General features: G+C 38.5%; 1 protein-coding gene across 6 annotated transcripts in view; it reads right to left on the bottom strand.

Moving 5' to 3' along the window:
* Positions 1-19891, bottom strand: part of OSBPL9 (oxysterol binding protein like 9) — a 170237-nt gene that overhangs the window by 116641 nt on the left and 33705 nt on the right. For all 6 annotated transcript variants that reach the window (XM_010370406.2, XM_010370411.2, XM_010370408.2 and 3 more), the window contains exon 2: positions 16620-16670. In XM_010370406.2, the coding sequence (XP_010368708.1) occupies positions 16620-16670 (51 nt within the window). The remainder of the gene's footprint in view (positions 1-16619; positions 16671-19891) is intronic.

Genomic DNA, 19891 nt, shown 5'->3' with positions numbered 1-19891 from the left:
GGGAATAGGATCAAACATTCATTTCTTCTCCTATCTGGATGAACCCCAACTCTACCCAAACTCTATTTACTTGAATTACTTTACTTATTCCTCAGTGTCAGATGGGGTACGAAATTTTATCTCCATTTTCAAATATGGAAAGTGTCTCCAGAGAGTATAATGACTTGCCCAAGGTCACACAAAGAGTTAACAGCAGATCCAGTACCGGATCACCATTGGCATGGTACCTAGCTATTCCATGACAACAAATACAGATATACTTCAGTGAGTAAGCACGTGCAGAAACAGCTCATTCTGGTTAACGTCATTTGTGGTTAACTGAGTTAACCTTCTAACTTGTGATGTATCAAATATTTTCTGAGTCATAACTAAATACCAAAATATATGCTATATACAGCTCTGGAATATATGCCTTCAAGCCACTTATATCCAGTACAGGAGATAAAACACAAAGAGGTGACTATAATACAAGGCGAAAAGTTATCTCTATCTGGATGAACCTTGAAAACAGTATGCTAAGTGAAAGAAGCTAGTCACTAAGGATCAGATGTTACATGATTCTACTTACAAAAAATGTCCAGAATAGGCAAATTCATAGACTGAAAGTAGATTAGTGGTTGTTTAGTGCTGGGAGGGTTGGGGTGAAATGGGGAATGGCTGCTAATGGGTATACCAGGTTTTTTACAAGGTGATGACAACATTCTAAAATTGACTATGATGACGGTTGAACAACTCTGTGAATATACCAAAAACATAAATTGTATACTCCAAGTGGATAAATTGCATAGTATGTGTATTATATCTCAACAAAGCTGTTGCAACTCACTCCACTCTCAAATGCTTATTCTTTCTTTTGAGTTCCTTAATTAAGAACCCAAATGTAAGCTCACCAAGTCTCCTAGTCAACTCCGGTAGAAACCTCCAGGTCTGCACAACTTCCCCTTGTTCCATCACCATAGGTTGTGCTCATTCTACCTCTCAACTCTGAAGTTCATCAACTCCTCTCCATTCTCTCTGCTACTTCTGTAATTCAGGGTTTCATTGTTTCTTGTTTGATAACAATCTGTCTGCCTTCAGTCTGGACACTTTACAGTTAGTTCACAGTCCTTGCTATTGCTGGAGTAGTATTTCTAAAGCACAGACTCTTATTGGAGACTCACATGTTTAAAACCTTCCTTGGCTCTCTATGAACTAACAGATAAAGTCAGCATTACTTCATAATGTCATTCAAGGCTGTTCAAAATCTGGCCCAACCAACATTTCCACTATCGTCACCCAGCTTCCTTCTGCCCCTCCTCACAGAGACACCATATGAATTCAGCTTCAACATTTCTTCCACACCACTCATGAAAAGAGTTCAGTGCAACAGCTGGCAGCATTAACTATTCACTGTAGTTTAGTGCTCTGTGATGACAAGATTGACGGCAGTGCTATTCAACAGAACTTTCTGCAGTGATTAAAATGTTCTGTATTTGTGCTGTTCAGTTTAATAGTCACTAGCCACAAGTGGCTACTGAACATCTGAAATATGACTAGCATGACTGAGGAACTTATTTAAAAATTTTTAATTTTAACATAATTATTTTAATATTTAAAATTTTTAAAAACATCAAGCAATTTCACTTTTTAAGGTCACTCCTCAAGCTCTATTTCTCACCATTTGTTAAACAAAAGCAAAATCCCACATCTCCCTCTAGCTACCACCTCCCCTCACATTGTTTTCAGAGAGGAGCTTTTTGAAAATTGGCTGTACCTTAACCTTTCATCCACTCCTGCAAGCCAGCTTCCTTCCTCTCACTGCACCAAACTTCTCTCTCACAGATCTCCAATGACCACATTACTACTCTAGTTTTGTTGTACAGAACTTCTCTGGAGGCCAGGTGCAGTGGCTCACGCCTGTAATCCTAGCACTTTGGGAGACCGAGGAGGGTGCATCACCTGAGGTTAGGGGTTCGAGACCAGCCTGATCGATATGTTGAAACCCTGTGTCTACTAAAAATACAAAAAATTAGCCGGGCATGGTGGCGCATGCCTGTAATCCCAGCTACTCAGGAGGCTGAGGCAGCAGAATCGCTTCAAGGCAGAAATTGCAGTGAGCCAAGATCGCACCACTGCACTCCAGCCTGGGTGACAGAGCAAGACTCTTAAAATAAATAAATAAATAAATAAATACAAAACATTTCTCTGGAGCACCTGTTGCCCTGTTGCTGCTACAGAAACATTTCTCTGCATACTTTAGATAGTCTATATGGAAGAAAACATTACTTTCTGGGCCTCTGCACTTTCCCCTCTCTAACCAAAGGCTCTTTGAAGACTTGAACCTAGCTAAGTCTCCTACTCCAATCAGGTCTTGTCACGATCCTGAGCATTCTTCAATGTATATATGCACAATTTATCTGATGCTCTGGTCTCTCAGTTTCTTGATTTGTTGAATGACTCAAATGAACTACATTGCTATTCTCCGTCAGTCATTTCCTGTGACAAAAACCCTACACCCACACCGTCCAATACAATAGCCATTGGCCACATACTGGGTATTTAAGTTCTAATTAAAGTTAAGCAAAAATTTAAAATAAGTCCCTCGGGCCGGGCGCGGTGGCTCAAGCCTGTAATCCCAGCACTTTGGGAGGCCGAGACGGGCAGATCACGAGGTCAGGAGTTCGAGACCATCCTGGCGAACACGGTGAAACCCCGTCTCTACTAAAAAATACAAAAACTAGCCGGGCGAGGTGGCGGCGCCTGTAGTCCCAGCTACTCGGGAGGCTGAGGCAGGAGAATGGCATAAACCTGGGAGGCGGAGCTTGCAGTGAGCTGAGATCCGGCCACTGCACTCCAGCCTGGGCGACAGAGCGAGACTCCGTCTCAAAAAAATAAATAAATAAAAATAAATAAATAAATAAATAAAATAAAATAAAGTAAGTCCCTCAGGCTGGGTGCGGTGGCTCACGCCTGTAATCCCACCACTTTGGGAGGCCAAGGATGGCAGATCACCTGAGGTCGGGAGTTCAAGACCAGTCTGACCAACATGGAGAAACCCCATCTCTACTAAAAATACAAAATTCGCTGGGCATGGTGGTGCATGCCTATAATCCCAGCTACGCGGGAGACTGAGGCAGGAGAATCGCTTGAACCCAGGAGTTGGAGGTTGCTGTGAACCGAGACTGCGCCATTGCACTCCAGCCTGGGAAACAAGAGCGAAACTCTCTCTCAAAAATAAATAAATAAATAAAATAAGTCCCTCAGTCACACTAGTCATATTTCAAATGTTCAACAGCCACTTGTGGCTGACTGTGAAACTGAACAGCACAAATACAGAACATTTTAATCACTGCAGAAAGTTCTGTTGGATAACACTGCCGTGAATCTTATCATCACAGAGCACTAAACCACAGTAAATAGTTAATGCTGCCAGCTATTGAACTGAACTCATTTTCATGAGTAAAGCATTATACTAAGCATTTTACACATACTATCTCATCTGAAAATAACACTACACTGAAATGTAACATATATACAAATCGTAAGTGTACAAGCTCAATGAACAGAAAAGCTCCCCTTGTGACACTTCCTAATCATTAACCCAACCCTCCATTCCAAAGATAAATACTACCCTTAGCTCTAATATATTAAATTAGTTTAGTCTTTGAACTTATTTACTTACTTACTTATTTATTTATTTATTTATTTATTTATTTATTTATTTATTTATTTATTTTTGAGACACAGTCTCACTCTGTCACCAAGGTTGGACTGCAGTGGCGTGATCTCAGCTCACTGCAACCTCTGCCTCCCAGGCTCAAGGGATATTTGTGCCTCAGCTTCCCGAGTAACTGGGATTACAGGCATGCACCATCACACACCCAGTTAATTTTTGTATTTTCAGCAGAGACAGCATTCACCACGTTGACCAAGCTGGTCTCAAACTCCTGGCCTCAAGTGATCCACCCATCCCAGCCTCTCAAAGTGCTGAGATTACAGGTGTGAGTCATCATGCCTGGCCCTGTCTTTGAATTTTATACAAACGGACTCATACCACTTATTTTTCTTTGTGTCTGGCCTCTTTCATGCACCATGTTTGTAAGATTCATCCATATTGTTGCATGAAACAGTAGTTTGTTCATTTTTATTGCTATATATATCATTCCTCTTAAAGATCCACAATTATCAATTCCATTGTGGATGGACATTTATGTTCTTTTCCGTTTTACATTATTAGAATAAAGCTCCTATGAATATTCTTATTCATATCTGTTGTTATACATGTACTTATATTAAATACAGATCTAGGGCCGGGCGCGGTGGCTCAAGCCTGTAATCCCAGCACTTTGGGAGGCCGAGACGGGCGAATCACGAGGTCAGGAGATCGAGACCATCCTGGCTAACACAGTGAAACCCCGTCTCTACTAAAAATACAAAAACTAGCTGGGCGAGGTGGCGGGCGCCTGTAGTCCCAGCTACTCGGGAGGCTGAGGCAGGAGAATGGCGTAAACCCAGGAGGCGGAGCTTGCAGTGAGCTGAGATCTGGCCACTGCACTCCAGTCCGGGCGACAGAGCGAGACTCCGCCTCAAAAAAAAAAAAAAAAAAAAAAAAAAAATACAGATCTAGGAGAGTAAATTTCCTTGGTCAGAGGATACGCATGTATCAGTTTTAGGAGATACTATCAAACGGTCCTCAAAAGTGGTTGTGTCAACTATACTCCCACCAGCGGTATACGACAGTTTCAACTGTTCCACTAACTTCATTAACACTTTTTCACCTTAGTTATTCTCGGCAAGTAAGCAGTGACATTTCATACTGGTTTTAATTTCCACTTCCCTAATAACTGACAAGGTTATCTTTTCATGGTTTTTGGCCATTTGAATATCCTCTTTGGTGAAATAGTTTGTTTCTTCTCCATTGACAAGACTGGACTATCTTTTTCTCATTACTTGTAGGAGTTCTTTCTATATCATGGGTATCTACTTCTACTCTGTTGCCTGCTTTTGCACTCACATAATGATATCTTTTGATGAAGAATTCTTAATTTTAATGTAGTACAATGTATTGACTTTCCATTTTATAGCTCTGCTTTCTACATCTCCTTTAAGAAGTCTTTCCCAGTTCCAAAGCTATGAAAATATTCTCCTACATTATCTTCTGGAAGGCTTTACATTTGGATATCAGATAGAGTAAGTCCTCCAATTTAAAAAAATTTTTTTAAATAAACATACATCATCAACATAGTCATAGCCAGCCATCCCCAAAGGGGGAGATGAAAGCAAATCACCATTTCTACTGGGTTCTGTATGTTGGCTGAGAAGGCAGGAATCAGCAATGGATATTCTTGGTTCTTTATAAATTTTTAGTCAGCTACACACATTATACACACACACACGCACATACACACACACACACACAAACACTTGCCAGCATAATGATTCAAATGACTGGAAATAAACTGGGATTTGCCAGTCTAAATAAATAGACTGCCATTTATTTAGGCATTTTTTAATTTCAATAATGTTTATCATTTCCTGAGTAGAGGTCTCACTCATCTTTTGTTAATATTTATTCCTAAAAATTTGATGCCTTTTGATGCTATTATAAATGTTCTCCATTTCAAAAAATTCATGTTCTCATTGCCAGTTGTCAGTATATAGAAATATCATTGATTTTTATATAATAACTTTGTATCCGGTTATCTTGCCAGATTCAATTCTCAATTCTAATAGCTATATCTGTAGATTCTTTTGGATTTTCCATATGCTCAATTAAGTTGCTGTGAATAATAGTCTTATTACTTCTACTCCAAGCCTTATACCTTACATGTCTTTTATTGCTTTATTCATTGGCTAGGACTCCCAACAACAAAAGCAGTCATTGGGTAAAAATTCTAAACCTTCCTGCTATGCCCTCCCACCTGAAGACTCACTTGCATCTAAACCCAGCGTGCTTCCTTTCCACTTATCATAATGAAAAAGGCATCCATTCTTCTATCTAAAACCCAGTCCTTCCACACTCATGCTCCATATCCCTGACAATTTTCAATCTCTGTCTCTCTCTTCCTGGTCTCTATTTCTCTTCTCCTCTCTCTCTCTCTTTCTTTTTCCCAACTGCATTTACACATACTCAAGACTCAAGTCTTTACACTCTTTAGCAACAGCCCTTCTCAATTCCATGTCCTCATCTAGCAATTGGCTAGCCTCTCTCACTCCCTTTTAGTCAAGATTATTCAGCTGTCCAATCCTTAGTTTATAATTTATTTTAATCTTCCATTCCTTGAAGGATATGTTACCACATCAAGGTGACCTTTACACAAGGTGACCATATGACCTGGTTTGCCTGGAACAATCCTGGATTATTCCTGTTGTCCTGACTCAATAATGAATAGATTCCCCTTTCATTCTCAAGCACTTCTGGCTTAAGGGATGTGGTCACTCTCCGCCACAGCCGAGCCTACAAGGTCCTTAGTGATTTGCTCCATGCCTACCTCTCTATTCTACACTTAAATAGCTTCAGGTTTACCAATTGCCCCAAGTTCTCTCCTACCACCATTTTTTGCACATGTTCCCTCTGCCTGAGACATCCTTCCTCTCCCTTTATCTGGGTCTAGAGTACTTTTTTGTTTATATCTGGTACAGCAAAAATCCCTTTGATAATATATTTATGAAATGGTGTTCTGTTGTTAAGAAAAGTTATTTGTTATACTAACCCACAAAAATATCAATGTTTTTCTTTCAACTCCACTTTTATGACCCCCATTATGCCAACATAATAAACATATATATCTTTCAGTGACCTCTCATGATTTTTTTCTGAAGGTTTCCGATGGTCAACTTCTTAAAGTTCTATCAGTACTTGAGGTCACCAAGGTGCCTGTTGCTCCTGGGTCACACTATCAAGGCACCAAACACAAACTAGAGCTACACAATCTTGTCCCACTGGAAGAATATGCTGACTTTCCCTCTTTTCCTTTTTTTTTTTTTCTATACACACAGACATACTTCAGACATGAATCATCATTCTGATGCCAAAGACAGAAAGATAGTTTTGCTCTCATGGCTTGAGGGGGGAAAAAAAAGGAAAGAAACAGAATTCTGGCTATTTTGGGGCCAATCTCCCTTTGCAAAAAGAAGAGAAAAGTAGGCTGGTGAATTGGTTCCAAAGATAATTAAAAAGAATGATGACTCCTCTGGGACACAGATTGCTCATAGGCTCCTAAAAGGAATGTAGACAGTGCTAAGAATACACAGCATAGCTACTCCCATTATAACTCCACAACCACATACTTTTCATCACTGCTTAAATGATACTGGAAGTCTACTTACATTCACATGGTGCAATTAAATATGGTCCCTGAGATTTAGGCAGAACAGGTCATTACTCTTCTTTAGAGATTAAGAAACTGGGACTCAAGTTTTAAAAAAAATTTTTTTAAGTTTGCCAAAGGTCCAACAACTACAAGGGAGAAGAATACTAGGTCTTGCAAACCCTGATTTAAAGCCTGTTCTTAACAGGACATGGTGACAGTAAACAATATTCACTAATTACTTCAACAAACTTATTAAATGCCTATTCTGGGCCAAGAACAGTAACAGCCAGGGGATACAAAACATGTCTATGCCCTGGAGGAACATATGGTCTAGAGAGGAGTGAGAGAATCAATAATATAGAAGGGAGCAGAATGGCTTGAGGTTCAACCTGCTCACTAAAGAAGACGCTGCATGGAGGACCTACTTTAGCATCATTCATTCATTGAATCAACAAGTATTTATTGAATTTTTAGGCACTGTCCTAGGTGCCAGTAACAGATTGGTAAACAATTTGCTTTGCTTTCGCATTCAACATTTTACCTTCTTGTTCCCCCTTACACGAATTGAAAGTACGTAACTTGTCTACATTTTGAGTATTCTTTTGTCTTTTTTACTGATTTGTATGCATTTGGGGGGATTTTTTTGTCTTCTTTATTAATATGCAGGAGTTATTTATATATACACGGAATATTAATCCTTTGCCAATTAATGTAAGTATTTTCTCTTCTGTCCATGAGTTGTCTTTTCCCTTTTACTGTGGTATCTTTTTTTGTTCAAAGGTTTTAAATTCTGAATGTTGTCAAACCCACAAATATTTGCCATTGTGGTTTATGCTTTCTGCTCTATCTTGACATCATAAAGATATCACCTATGCTTTTTTTCTAAGTTTAAAATTTCATTTTATACCTCTTATACATCTGAAATTTGTTTTTGTGTATCACATTGAGTAAAGAGTAATATTCTTTTTTTCATATGGACACCCAATTGATCCAGCTTCATTTACAAAGTGATAATGTCTGATTTGTAATGCTCTATCATATACCAAATTTCCAGCTTATTCCAAGACCCAAATCCAAATGGTTCTGTTTTTCAGCTTTCTCTTCCATTCCACTAATCTATTTCTTTCTCTTATAACACCACCATACCATTTTAACTACCATAGTTTCATTTAAAAACCTTAATATCTGGAGCGGCAAGTCCACCAACACCTTATTCTTTAAAAATTTCTCTCCCCTTTCCCAAATTTTAAATGACTTTTAGAATCACCTTGTCAAGTTCTTTGATAGCCTAATTTTGTTGATGTATACTTTTTTGAGAAATTATCCATTTTTCATGTAAGCTTTCAAATTTATTGGCAACATATATTTGTAGTAGCTTCCTGCCAATTTTTCATCTCTACTATTATGTACTTTTCTCTCTTTTTTCCATTCTTAATATTATTTGTGCCTTTGTTTTTTTCCTCCCAATCTAACTGGGGTTTATTTTATTACTGTTCTCACAGAATCACAGTTCAGTTTGTTTATGCTCTCTACTGTTTATTTCCCATTTCATTAGTGTATTCTTTTTGTTATTTTCTTCTTTCTATTTCCTTTGCTATTACTTTTCTTTTCCTAATTTAAAAAATGTAATGCTTAGATCATTAATTCTCAATCTGTCTTGTAATATATTCATTTAAGATTATAAATCATAGGCTTCCATAGATGCAGTTTTAACATGTGGTTTTCTCATTATTGTTCAGATTTAGATATTTCACGATTTCTATTATGATTTCTACTTTCACCAGTGAATCATTCAGAAGTATGTGTCTGAGGTGGGTGGCTACTGTTTCGTCAAGGGCCCTTTAGAATTTCTAATTTATTCCATTGTTGTCAAAGAATGTTATCTATGTGATACTGTGTCTTTGGTATTCTCTTTTTCCATAATAATTTAATTTATTTTCTTAGTATTCTATGTCTGACATTAATTCTGTGTCCCAGCTTTCTTATGGTTAGCACTTGCCTGGAATATATTCTTGCATCACTTTCTCTTTAATTTTTAGTTTGTAATTATGAAATAGTATAAACATTCATAAAATACAGCACTAATGACATCTACGTACCAATCACAGAGGTTAAACAGATGTTTACATCTTGCCCAAGGGAGGATATTTTCAATATTAAATTCATAGAGAAGGGAAAGAGCTTACAAAAAAGCTACTGAATTAACAAGAAAAGCCAGAATGAACAGAGTGACTTTTCACAGTGAAATGACAAGACAATTGATAAAAGTTCTTACAGGATACAGATCCGAGGGAAAAAGGAAGACATTCTTAAGGTTATACAGTAACCTAAAACTAACACCTTATAGAATTGTGGGAAAAAAAAAAAAAAAAGTCATGGTATCAATGAAATAGGGCACTAACAGAAGTCATCACTAAAAATATTAATATTCTGTCATGGTGCACCACTGACCTCTCTCGTGATAGACTAAAAGAAAAGAGAATAGATAATGCATCCCTCAGGAAATCACATTCAATTCTGATACCTAGTACAACAGGTAAATGGAATACTCAGTTTCATTGGATGGAGTAAAAGAGGGTTACTCTAAATCATATGTGGATTAATAGTTTTCAAAGATGTATAATACATTTACCATTAAAACTTTGTTTAATAAAATTCATTTTTCCTTGGTGAGTCCTAAGGCCCTTTAGAATTCTTCAGCATCTGGGATTCATCTGTATTAACAGAAATTATGAATTACAAAAAAAAACTACCATTCATTTAGATCCTATCAAGCTCCAAACACTGTGTTTGAGTACTTTTCAAACTTTACTAACTAAATTTGGTACTCACAATACTATGAGTAAATGGCATGATACCTAGCCCACAGATATGGAAAGTAGGGCTCAGAGCTGAAAAGTTGCCTCAAGTCACAATGCCAGAATATGGCAGAATCCAAATCTGAATTTCATTATATACATGCCCTATATTTGTTTTTGCCACTACACCCTACTTTTTTTTTTTTTTCTTTGAGACAGGGTCTTCCTCTGTTACCTAGGCTGGAGTGCAGCAGTATGATCTCAGCTCACTGCAGCCTTGACCTTCTGCACTCAAGTGATCCTCCCACCTCAGCCTCCCAAGTAGCTGGGACTAGAAGTATAAGCCACTACAGCCAGCTAATTTTGTTCATTTTTTTTGTAGAGAAGAGGTCTCATTATGTTGCCCAGGCTGGTCTCAAACTGCTGAACTCAAGTGATCCTCCTGCCTCAGCCTCCCAAAGTGCTGGATTACAGGCATGAGCCACCAAGCCTGGGCCACACTGCCTCAAATGTTGTCATGTCTCCATTTTCCAGATATTATCTGAAAATGCCAATGTTTTCTTTTTGACTAGCATGGGAAGGGATCAGACAACAGGACCCAATCAACATTTTACTTCTTCATCAAGGAAAGGGCACCATCTAGTGGCACACACTTCATAACCAACACAAAGAAAGTTTTTCACTTTTCTGCTTTCCTCCACTGGTTTTACACTGCCTTACAATAACTTAGGATATCTGAATTCACTCTTCTAGTCCAGAGGAATGGGAGCCTAGTAACATTAAGAATTGAACAGGGCTTTGAAATAAGACCCAAGTCCAATCTGAGATTCACCATTTCTATGTGACCTTGATAAGTTACTAAGAGTAGTTTGAGTCTCAGTCTCATCATCTGTAAAATGAAATATGAGCATTTACCTACCAGGGTTATGATGAGAATGTGTATGAAAATCATCTAGCACAGCACCTGATCTGGGTTTCCTCTATGGTTCCTTTCTCCATTCTCCTTTTATGTACCCTGTATTCACATAGGTGTTTTGCTTTGTTTTTTTAGAAAATATATCGTACCACTGGCTCATATTATGTTTAAGATAAGTAACTCTCATAGTTCTTTTGTATGCAAACCATAGTAAAGGCAAATTTCCCAACATTTATTGATTATTTTTATAAAGACATAAAATTAACAATGAGCATTTTTGAGTATTTATTATGTGCCAGGCAATTGTGACAGTGAATAAGAACTTATTATCCAAGTGGAGAAAACAGAAAAATTAACATGTAATACAATGTAACAAGTAATTTCAAGGCTCTAAATTACAAATACAAAAAAATAGGCCAGGCATGGTCGCTGGTGCCTGTAATTCCAATGCTTTGGGAGACTGGGTTAGGAGGACTGCCTGAGGCCGGGAGTTAGGAGACTGAGTTAGGAAGACTGACTGCCTAGGCAACACAATGAGATCTCATCTCTTAAAAAAAAAAAAAAAAAAAAAATTTTAATTAGCCGGGTGTGGTGGTGCACATCTGTAATCCTAGCTACTCAGGAGGTTGAGGCAGGAGGATTGCTTGAGGCCAGGAATTTGGGGATGTAGTGAGCTATAATTGCACTCCAGCCTGGGTGACAGAGCAAGATCCTGTCAAAAGTTGGGGGGAGAGCAAGGAGGGGGAGGAGAAGCAGGAGAGGGAGAAGAAGGAAAAACAAAGTAGAGGATGGGGAAGAATTAAACCTGTTAGAAGTATGTGGATCAAAAAGGCTTCACAGATGAGGTAGCATTTGAAAAGTCTCTTAAGCAATGAGCTCATCAGATAGGGAGTGCAGAACTTCCATGATATAAGAAAAAAAAAAAAAGTCAGAACCAATAAGGAATGAAGAAGCACAGTGAGGGAACAGGAAGAAACATAGCATGATTCAAATATAGGATGGGATGGATGGGGCACGGGCAAGATTAGTAGTGCAGTCAATGATAGCTCATTAAGCTCATTTGGAATCTAGATGCAGTGTCTTATCACCACCACATTCATCATCATCGTCATCATCGTTGTCATCCATAGCAGTTACCATTTCCTATACCTACATAATTGCTAAGCCTCACAACAACCCTACCAGTTATATCATGGTATCCTCATAAAAGTTAAGAAATTTGCCCAATGTCAGAGTCAGAAGAGCTAAGTAAAATTCAGCCCCAGGTCTGATTGTTTCTACACCAGTAGTCCCTCTTGGTTACACAACATAACTACCTGGATAATCTGTTTAAAAATAAAGATTCGAGAACACTGCACTAAAGCAGCCTATCTAGAAGGGTGACTTGGTAACTGTATTGTAAACAAACCCTCCAGATATTTCTTGACGAAGAAGCCTCGGCAGTCTAATTTTTGGAAAATACCACAAAGCCTAGTAAAATGCACGTGTGCGCACGCAGTGGGACAAACACACAAATACACGCTTCTAAGTAGTAAGTTCCATCTATGTGCCAGGACCTAATCCTCACAAAATTCTGCAAGAAGAGTATTATCTCCACCTTAAAGAAGAGGAAACTCAACCTCAGGAAGCTTATGATAGCTTCCCTTTTCCAGTCAACAAAGCAATGGGATTCAAACATAGGTATACTGGTTCTTCTCTGTCATGCTGTGTAGTAGGCAGAATTTTAAGAATGACTCTCACAGACTCTTGCCCCAGTATAATCTCCTCCCCTTTAAATATGGATGAAAACTGTGAATATGATGATATCGCAGGAGTAATTATGTTATATTACATGGCAAAAGGGAGATTATCTGGTGGACCTAATCTGATATTATCACATGAGGTCTTTAAAAAGCAGAGCATTTTCTGCAGCTGATAGCAGAATGGGAAGTCAGAAAGATTCAGAGCACAAGAAGGATTCAATGCACATCACTGACATGAAGATGGAGGGGTCTAGGCCACGTGACCAAGAATATGTGTAGCCACTAGAAGCTGAAAGCAGAACACAACTGACAGCCAACAACAACAACAAAAAAAAAAAACAGGGCCTCAGTTCTACAACCACAAGGAATTGAATTCTGCAAATGCCCTGAATGAACCTGGACAAGGACTCTTCTTTAGAGCCTCCAGATAAGAGCCCAGCCCAGCCAACTCCTTGGTTTCAGTCACATGAGATCTTAAGCACAAAACCCAGCTGAGATGTCTGACCTATAAAACTGTGAAATAAATGGGTGCTTTTATGTGTATGGTAAAACATACTAACATGAAATGTATTATTTTAACCATTTTTAAGTGTACAGTTCAGTGGCATTAAGGACATTCACATTGTTCATGATGTGATGATCACCATCATCACCATCCATCTCCAGAGTTTTTTCATCTTTCCAAACTGAAAACTCCATACTCATTAAACACTAAGTCCCCATCTCCCCTACTCCTGAACCCTGGAAACCACCATTCTACTTTCTGTCTCTGATTTTGGCTACTCTAGGTATCCCACATAAGTGGAATCATACCATTTTTGTCTTTTTGTAACTGGCTTATTTCACTTAGTCTAGTGTCCTTAAGGTTCATCTATGTTGCAGCATGTGTCAGAATCTCCTTCCTTTATAAGACTGAATAATAATGATAATAATAGACTGTATTTATATACCACATTTTTTATCCATTCATCAGTGGATGGACACTTGGATCCTTTCCACCTCTTGGCTGCTGTGAATATTGCAAATAATGCTTCTATGAACATGGATATGTAAGCATCTGTTTCAGTCCCTGCTTCCAATTCTTTTGGAAATATATATATAAACACATATATAAGTGGTTGTTTTTGAAGCCAATTCGTTACCTTTAAAATTTGGTAAATAGGCCGGGCGCGGTGGCTCAAGCCTGTAATCCCAGCACTTTGGGAGGCCGAGACGGGCGGATCACGAGGTCAGGAGTTCGAGACCATCCTGGCTAACACGGTGAAACCCTGTCTCTACTAAAAAATACAAAAAAAAAAAAAAGCTAGCCGGGCGAGGTGGCTGGCGCCTGTAGTCCCAGCTACTTGGGAGGCTGAGGCAGGAGAATGGCGTAAACCCGGGAGGCGGAGCTTGCAGTGAGCTGAGATCCGGCCACTGCACTCCAGCCCGGACGACAGAGCGAGACTCCGTCTCAAAAAAAAAAAAAAAAAAAAAAAAAAAAAAAAAAAAAAATTTGGTAAATAAAAGGAAATAATCAAACACTCATCTTGCCTATTTTAACTGCACCACTGGGTAACCAAGTAATAGATGAAATGTCTCCTTATAAAATTATTTCTGATAAAAATTAAAACAAAATGATAGACTGTCATCATTTTGCAACCCTCAATGAGTTAATAGGTGTAGGCACTGAACGTCAATAGCTGCTAATATCAACAAAGGGCAAAAACTAGACATTATGTTCTTCCTACTAAAAGAACACACCACCACCTACAATCTTGCCAAAGGGATCAAACCTAAGTCTGATCCAGTCTCTGGATTCAGCTGCCAATTTGCAGCAAAAACAATGGACAGAGGAATATAGCGAACTGCACCACTGTTGCAATCAGTAAAATCTATACTATGGAAAATTCTTACAGATCAAAAGGTCTGGATTCTTTTGTTTTTTTCTGTTTTTTTTTTTTTTCAGACAGGGTCTCAGGGTCTCACTCTGTCTCCCAGGCTGGAAGGCAGTGGCACAATTACGGCTCACTACAACCTTGACTTCCTGGGCTCAAGCGATCCTCCTGCCTCAGCCTCTCAAGTAGCTGGGACTATAAGCATGTGTCACCACATCCAGATAATTTTTTTTAATTTTTTGTAGAGATGGGGATCTCACTATGTTTCCCAGGCTGGTCTCAAACTACTGGGCTCAAATGATCCTCTGCCTTGGTTGGCCTCCCAGTGTTGGGATTAAAGGCGTGAGCTATAGCACCCAGTTGCTCCAGATTCTTCAAAAGACAAATTGTAAACAAAAGACATCAAGTTAAATAAATAGGTAAGAAAACTATAGGACTTAGGGATGCACATTTGGGTAAAAAAGTTATAACCAAATAAAGGAAGTGATTACTTTAGGAGACACATAAGGGATGTAATTTATTTAACTGGGGCATGTGGACAGGCTTCAGGTACAGCTGGCAAAATTCTATTTCTTAAGGTGGTAGTTAGAAGGGTTAACAATTAAGCTATATTTAAAAGCAAAAACAAAAAAAGACAGACAAAACCAGTGGATTAACTGTAACAATGAGACAATGGCCTAAATCCAGATGGAATTCAACTGCAGTGCTCTCTCAAGACAGTTCTGCCAAAGTCTCACTACTGAACCTATCTCAAGCCAAAAGAGCAGTTAATACCAGACTGACTGGTGACTGAGGTCAACAGCAAGTGCTTAGAAAAGTAATTACATGAAGCAGACAAAAGAGAAACCAAAGGAAAATTTTAGGGAAAAATCTTTGTGCTATCACATATATACCATCTGTTTGAAACAGGCCTGTCTCACTTCCATCCTGCAAATCTCCCATACGTACTCCTGTCTCAGTGCCAGGATTTTTCTATTATAATTTGGTGTCTTTCTCAGCATTATTCCCCAATTCTATCAAGGACTGTTAATAATGGCAATAATATGTTTACCAAATATATTCACATCTTCAAAAGTAAGGATGCAGAAATAAAGATGGAAGAAAGAAGTCAACAGGGTCCTGAAGAAAAGGCTCCTAGAAGCTGATTAACCTAGTTATGATAGAAGCGACTTTTCTTCATATACTATGGAATATTAGAAACTGTATCCCTAGCCATGCATTCTTGCCTTTACTTATTTGAACAATGGTGGAAAATGAAAGCAGCATGAAGCTATAGGTACGCACTGTAAGGCAGCCACTAGCCACATGTGGCTATTGATCCCCTTCTCTGAAGTACAGCTAGTCCTAATTGAGATGTACCCTTTGTGTAAAAGACACACTGGATTTTGAATGGTTAGTATGGAAAAAAAAGATTATAAAATATCTTAATAATTTTTTATTAATTACATGTTCAAATAATAATATTTCAGATATACTGACCTAGACAAAACATTAATTTTGCCTGTTTCTTTTTTCTTTTGAAATGTGGCTTACTAGAAAATCTTAAATTATAGATGCAGCTAACATTGTATTTCTACTGGACAGCACTGCTATATATACCATGATTAAAAGTGCTGAATAGGAAAAACAAAGCAGCAGCAGCTAACAGTTGGGATTTTTCCATTTTTTCTACTGTTAATATACCACCAACACTATAATTCATTTAATTTCCAGCCCTTGTCTCTTGTCTGTAAAGTAGAGGTTTAAGAAAATCAGTACATGCATTAAGTCATAAACACAACATTGAATCATGGGCCAAAATAACTGATTTCTAGTCCTGGTTCTGATACTGACTAACAGTTAGTTGGAGAAATCACATTTTCTCTCTGAGACTTAGATACCTGCCCCTACAATTACATAAGGAAGCTAAACTAAATTTAGACTTCCATAATTCTATCAGAATACAGTTTTCTTCTTTCTGTCAAAATTGATTTTCATAAAAATGAATAAATACTCACTCTGAGTCTAACACATCCTCTGCGAGAGCCTCTCATCATTTTGTCCTTGGACTAAAAGAAAAACAAAGCATTCAATGAATAAAACATTAACAGACTGGTAAATTGTTTTTAGAATCATCTGGGGAATAAAAGGACAAGATTTACAGTAATACCCATCCCTTCTGCCAGCTCCCCTTCCAAAAAGAAATTACTTATGGGCAGGAAAATACACAGATTTCAAATGAAAATGTTATACAGTCTATATAAATTAACCTAATCATAGAACTTTACACATACCTTTAATGTAACATATATTACATTGTTATTTTCATTCCTTCTTCATTCCCTTAAGTACGAGTGTTTCTCATACTTTAGGGAGTCAGAGAACCACCTAGAAGGCTAAGAATCACCTGGAGGTTTAAGAATCACTTCCAGATGATTATTTTTGTTTGTTTGTTTTGTTTTGAGATGGAGTCTCGCTCTGTCGCCCGGGCTGGAGTGCAATGGTGCAATCTTGGCTCACTGCAACCTCTGCCTCCTGGGTTCAAGCGATTCTCCTGCCTCAGCCTCCAGAGTAGCTGGGAATACAGGTGCCCGCCACCACGCTCAGCTAATTTTTGTGTTTTTAGTAGCAACGAGGTTTCACCATGTTGGCCAGGCTGGTCTCGAACTCCTGACCTCAGGTGATCCACCCACCTTGGCTTCCCAAAGTGCTAGGATTACAAGCATGAGCCACTGCACCCGGCTGCCCCCAGATAATTCTGACAAAGGCAAACAGAAGACCATACCTCAAGAAGTATTGCTTTAGCTTTACCTCTGCAATTCCCTGGGTAACATTTTTGCTTCTGTGACTTCTCATCCAGTGTCCCTCAGTTTGGAATTTTCTTGACCCAAATGCTCTGCCTCGTTGTCATTCCAATTACCTTAGCTCTGTCTGATTTAGATTTCCACCCTGGGCTCCCAGAGTCTTCTGTGTGTTCCCCTGTTGTGGTATGCATCACCCTGTGTTATAATCGCTGGTTTACTTCACCCACAAGACTACACACTCCTTAGGGGGTAGGAACTGTATCTGACTTATGCCTCAGAACAGTGTCTGGTACATATCAGGTGCTCAAAAAACATTTACTGATGAAATGCAACTTAACCTTTCTGTGTCCCTTACTAAACTGAGCCAAGCAAAGCCTATGCTATATAAAAGTGCTATGTTTACATTCAGTAAATATTCCTAACAGTAAATTAGTCATGTGCAATACAACAGAGTAACACCTCAAATAATGGAAGTTGAACAAATACTTAATACTTGAACAACTGGTATTTTGCTGTACTCCACCTGTGTGAGAAAGCAGCAAAACAAGCTAATATTGTATGATTATGTTTTAAAGATGATTATCCCACTTGAAACCATAGATGCCCTATATCCAAAGTCTTGAGCCGTAAAATTCATGTTCAGAAGTGATTACTGAGATACTAAAGAGAGTATTCTTTTTGTTCTACCTATAAATATCAGGACTCATATATTTTAGGAAAAAAATTTCTCAACACCAAGCAAAATTGAAAAGAGTTCTTTACTAATAACACAGTTAGTGAAAGAAAACAGTTGATGAAAACATTCCTTAAGCATTTAGTAGCCCTTTTACTGTACCCTATACTTATCTTCCCTTCAAAAGTGTAAAGGAAATACACAAAAATAATAATTAGATCTGAAAATCCCTGATGAGGTTAGAATGCAAAATTAACCCAAAAAAGGTAAGAACTAATATATTCATCCTTGATCCTCTTCTACTATAACACAATTTTTAAAATAAAATTACAGTAAACAGAAAAAAGGCAAGACAGGTCCCAGTGGTAATACAACTATTAGGGTTACAAATTTAAAAACACTAAGAGGGCCAATTATAATCCTAATCGTTTCCTAATTTCCTAACCTAGCACTTTCGGAGTCCAAGGCAAGAGGGTCGCTTGGGCCCAGGAGTTCAAGATCAGCCTGGGCAACATGACAAAACTCTATCTCTACAAAAACTACAAAATATTAGCTAGGTGTGGTGGTACACACCTATAGTCCCAGCTCTCAGGAAGCTGAGAGGTGGGAGGACTGCTTGAGCCCAGGAGGTCAAGGCTGCAGTGAGCCATGACAACACCATTGCACTCTAACCTGGGCAACAGAGCAAGACCCTTTTTCCAACAACAAAAAAGAAAACACTAAGACAGATAACCGAAAATAATTAAAACAAATACAACTAGGAAATCATCACAAAAATCCAGAATGTGTGACATTCTACGAAACAATTGGCTTAGATTCTTGCAAAATATAAAAAAGACTAACATGTAAACAATTGTAATAGAGCAAAAATAAGTGTTGTGGACTCCAGAAGTTTCCTTCCTGTCAAGGAAAAAGATGAGGGAAGGAAGCCAAACTGAAATGATCAGGTTTCAAGTTTCAACCTGGGGCTTTAAAAAAGAAAGAAAGAAAAAAGAAATCTGATAAAAAGAGAGGGAAGGTAGTGGGGGGAAAGGCCATTCCAAGACAAGGGAACAGCATCAGCAAAGGCACAGATGTAGAAAACTTGACTTACCTATTCATAGGAGAGTAGATGTATAGACAAGAGCACAGGGTGCAGAGAGGAACTTACAGATAAGACTGAAGCCCAGGAACAGTGGCTCACGCCTGTAATCTCAACACTTTGGGAGGCCAAGGTGGGCAGGAGTTCAAGGCCAGCCTGGCAAACATGGTGAAACTCTATCTCTGCTAAAAAAACAAAAATTAGCTGGGCATGGTGGTGCACGCCTGTAATCCCAGCTACTTGGGAGGCTGAAGTAAGAGAATCCCTCCCTTGAGCCTGGGAGGTGGAGGTTGCAGTGAGCCGAGATGGCGCCGCTGCACTCCATCCTGGGCAACAAAGTGAGACTGTTTCAAAAAAGTTAAAATTAAACATTCCAAAAAATGAGGCTGAAAAGAAGATTACGGGGACCAGATCCTGAAGGGTCTGAAAAAAACATGGAGTTAAGGAAATTTAACTTTATTCAATAGTTAATGGGGAGCTACTAAAGAGGGCAATAGCATTCTTAAAGGTGTGTTTTAGAAAAATAACACTGTTAAATATGAGGACTTGGAGAAAGGGATAATAGCAACATTAATAATAACAATAACAGAAGCAGCAGATTCTCACTCATTGCTCCCCCTTATGTAGCAGGCACTTTATATACAGTAAACCTTACAAGCTTTTGCATGGTAAGAATAATTCCTATATTACAAATGAAAGTACACTAGGGATATCAAGTAAGATACCCAGTGT

The sequence above is a fragment of the Rhinopithecus roxellana genome, chromosome 12 (genome assembly GCF_007565055.1).
Source record: "Rhinopithecus roxellana isolate Shanxi Qingling chromosome 12, ASM756505v1, whole genome shotgun sequence".
In the NCBI taxonomy this organism is placed as follows: Eukaryota; Metazoa; Chordata; class Mammalia; order Primates; family Cercopithecidae; genus Rhinopithecus; species Rhinopithecus roxellana.
The sequence above is the reverse complement of the archived record's forward strand: the minus strand, read 5'-3'. Positions and strand labels throughout refer to the sequence as shown.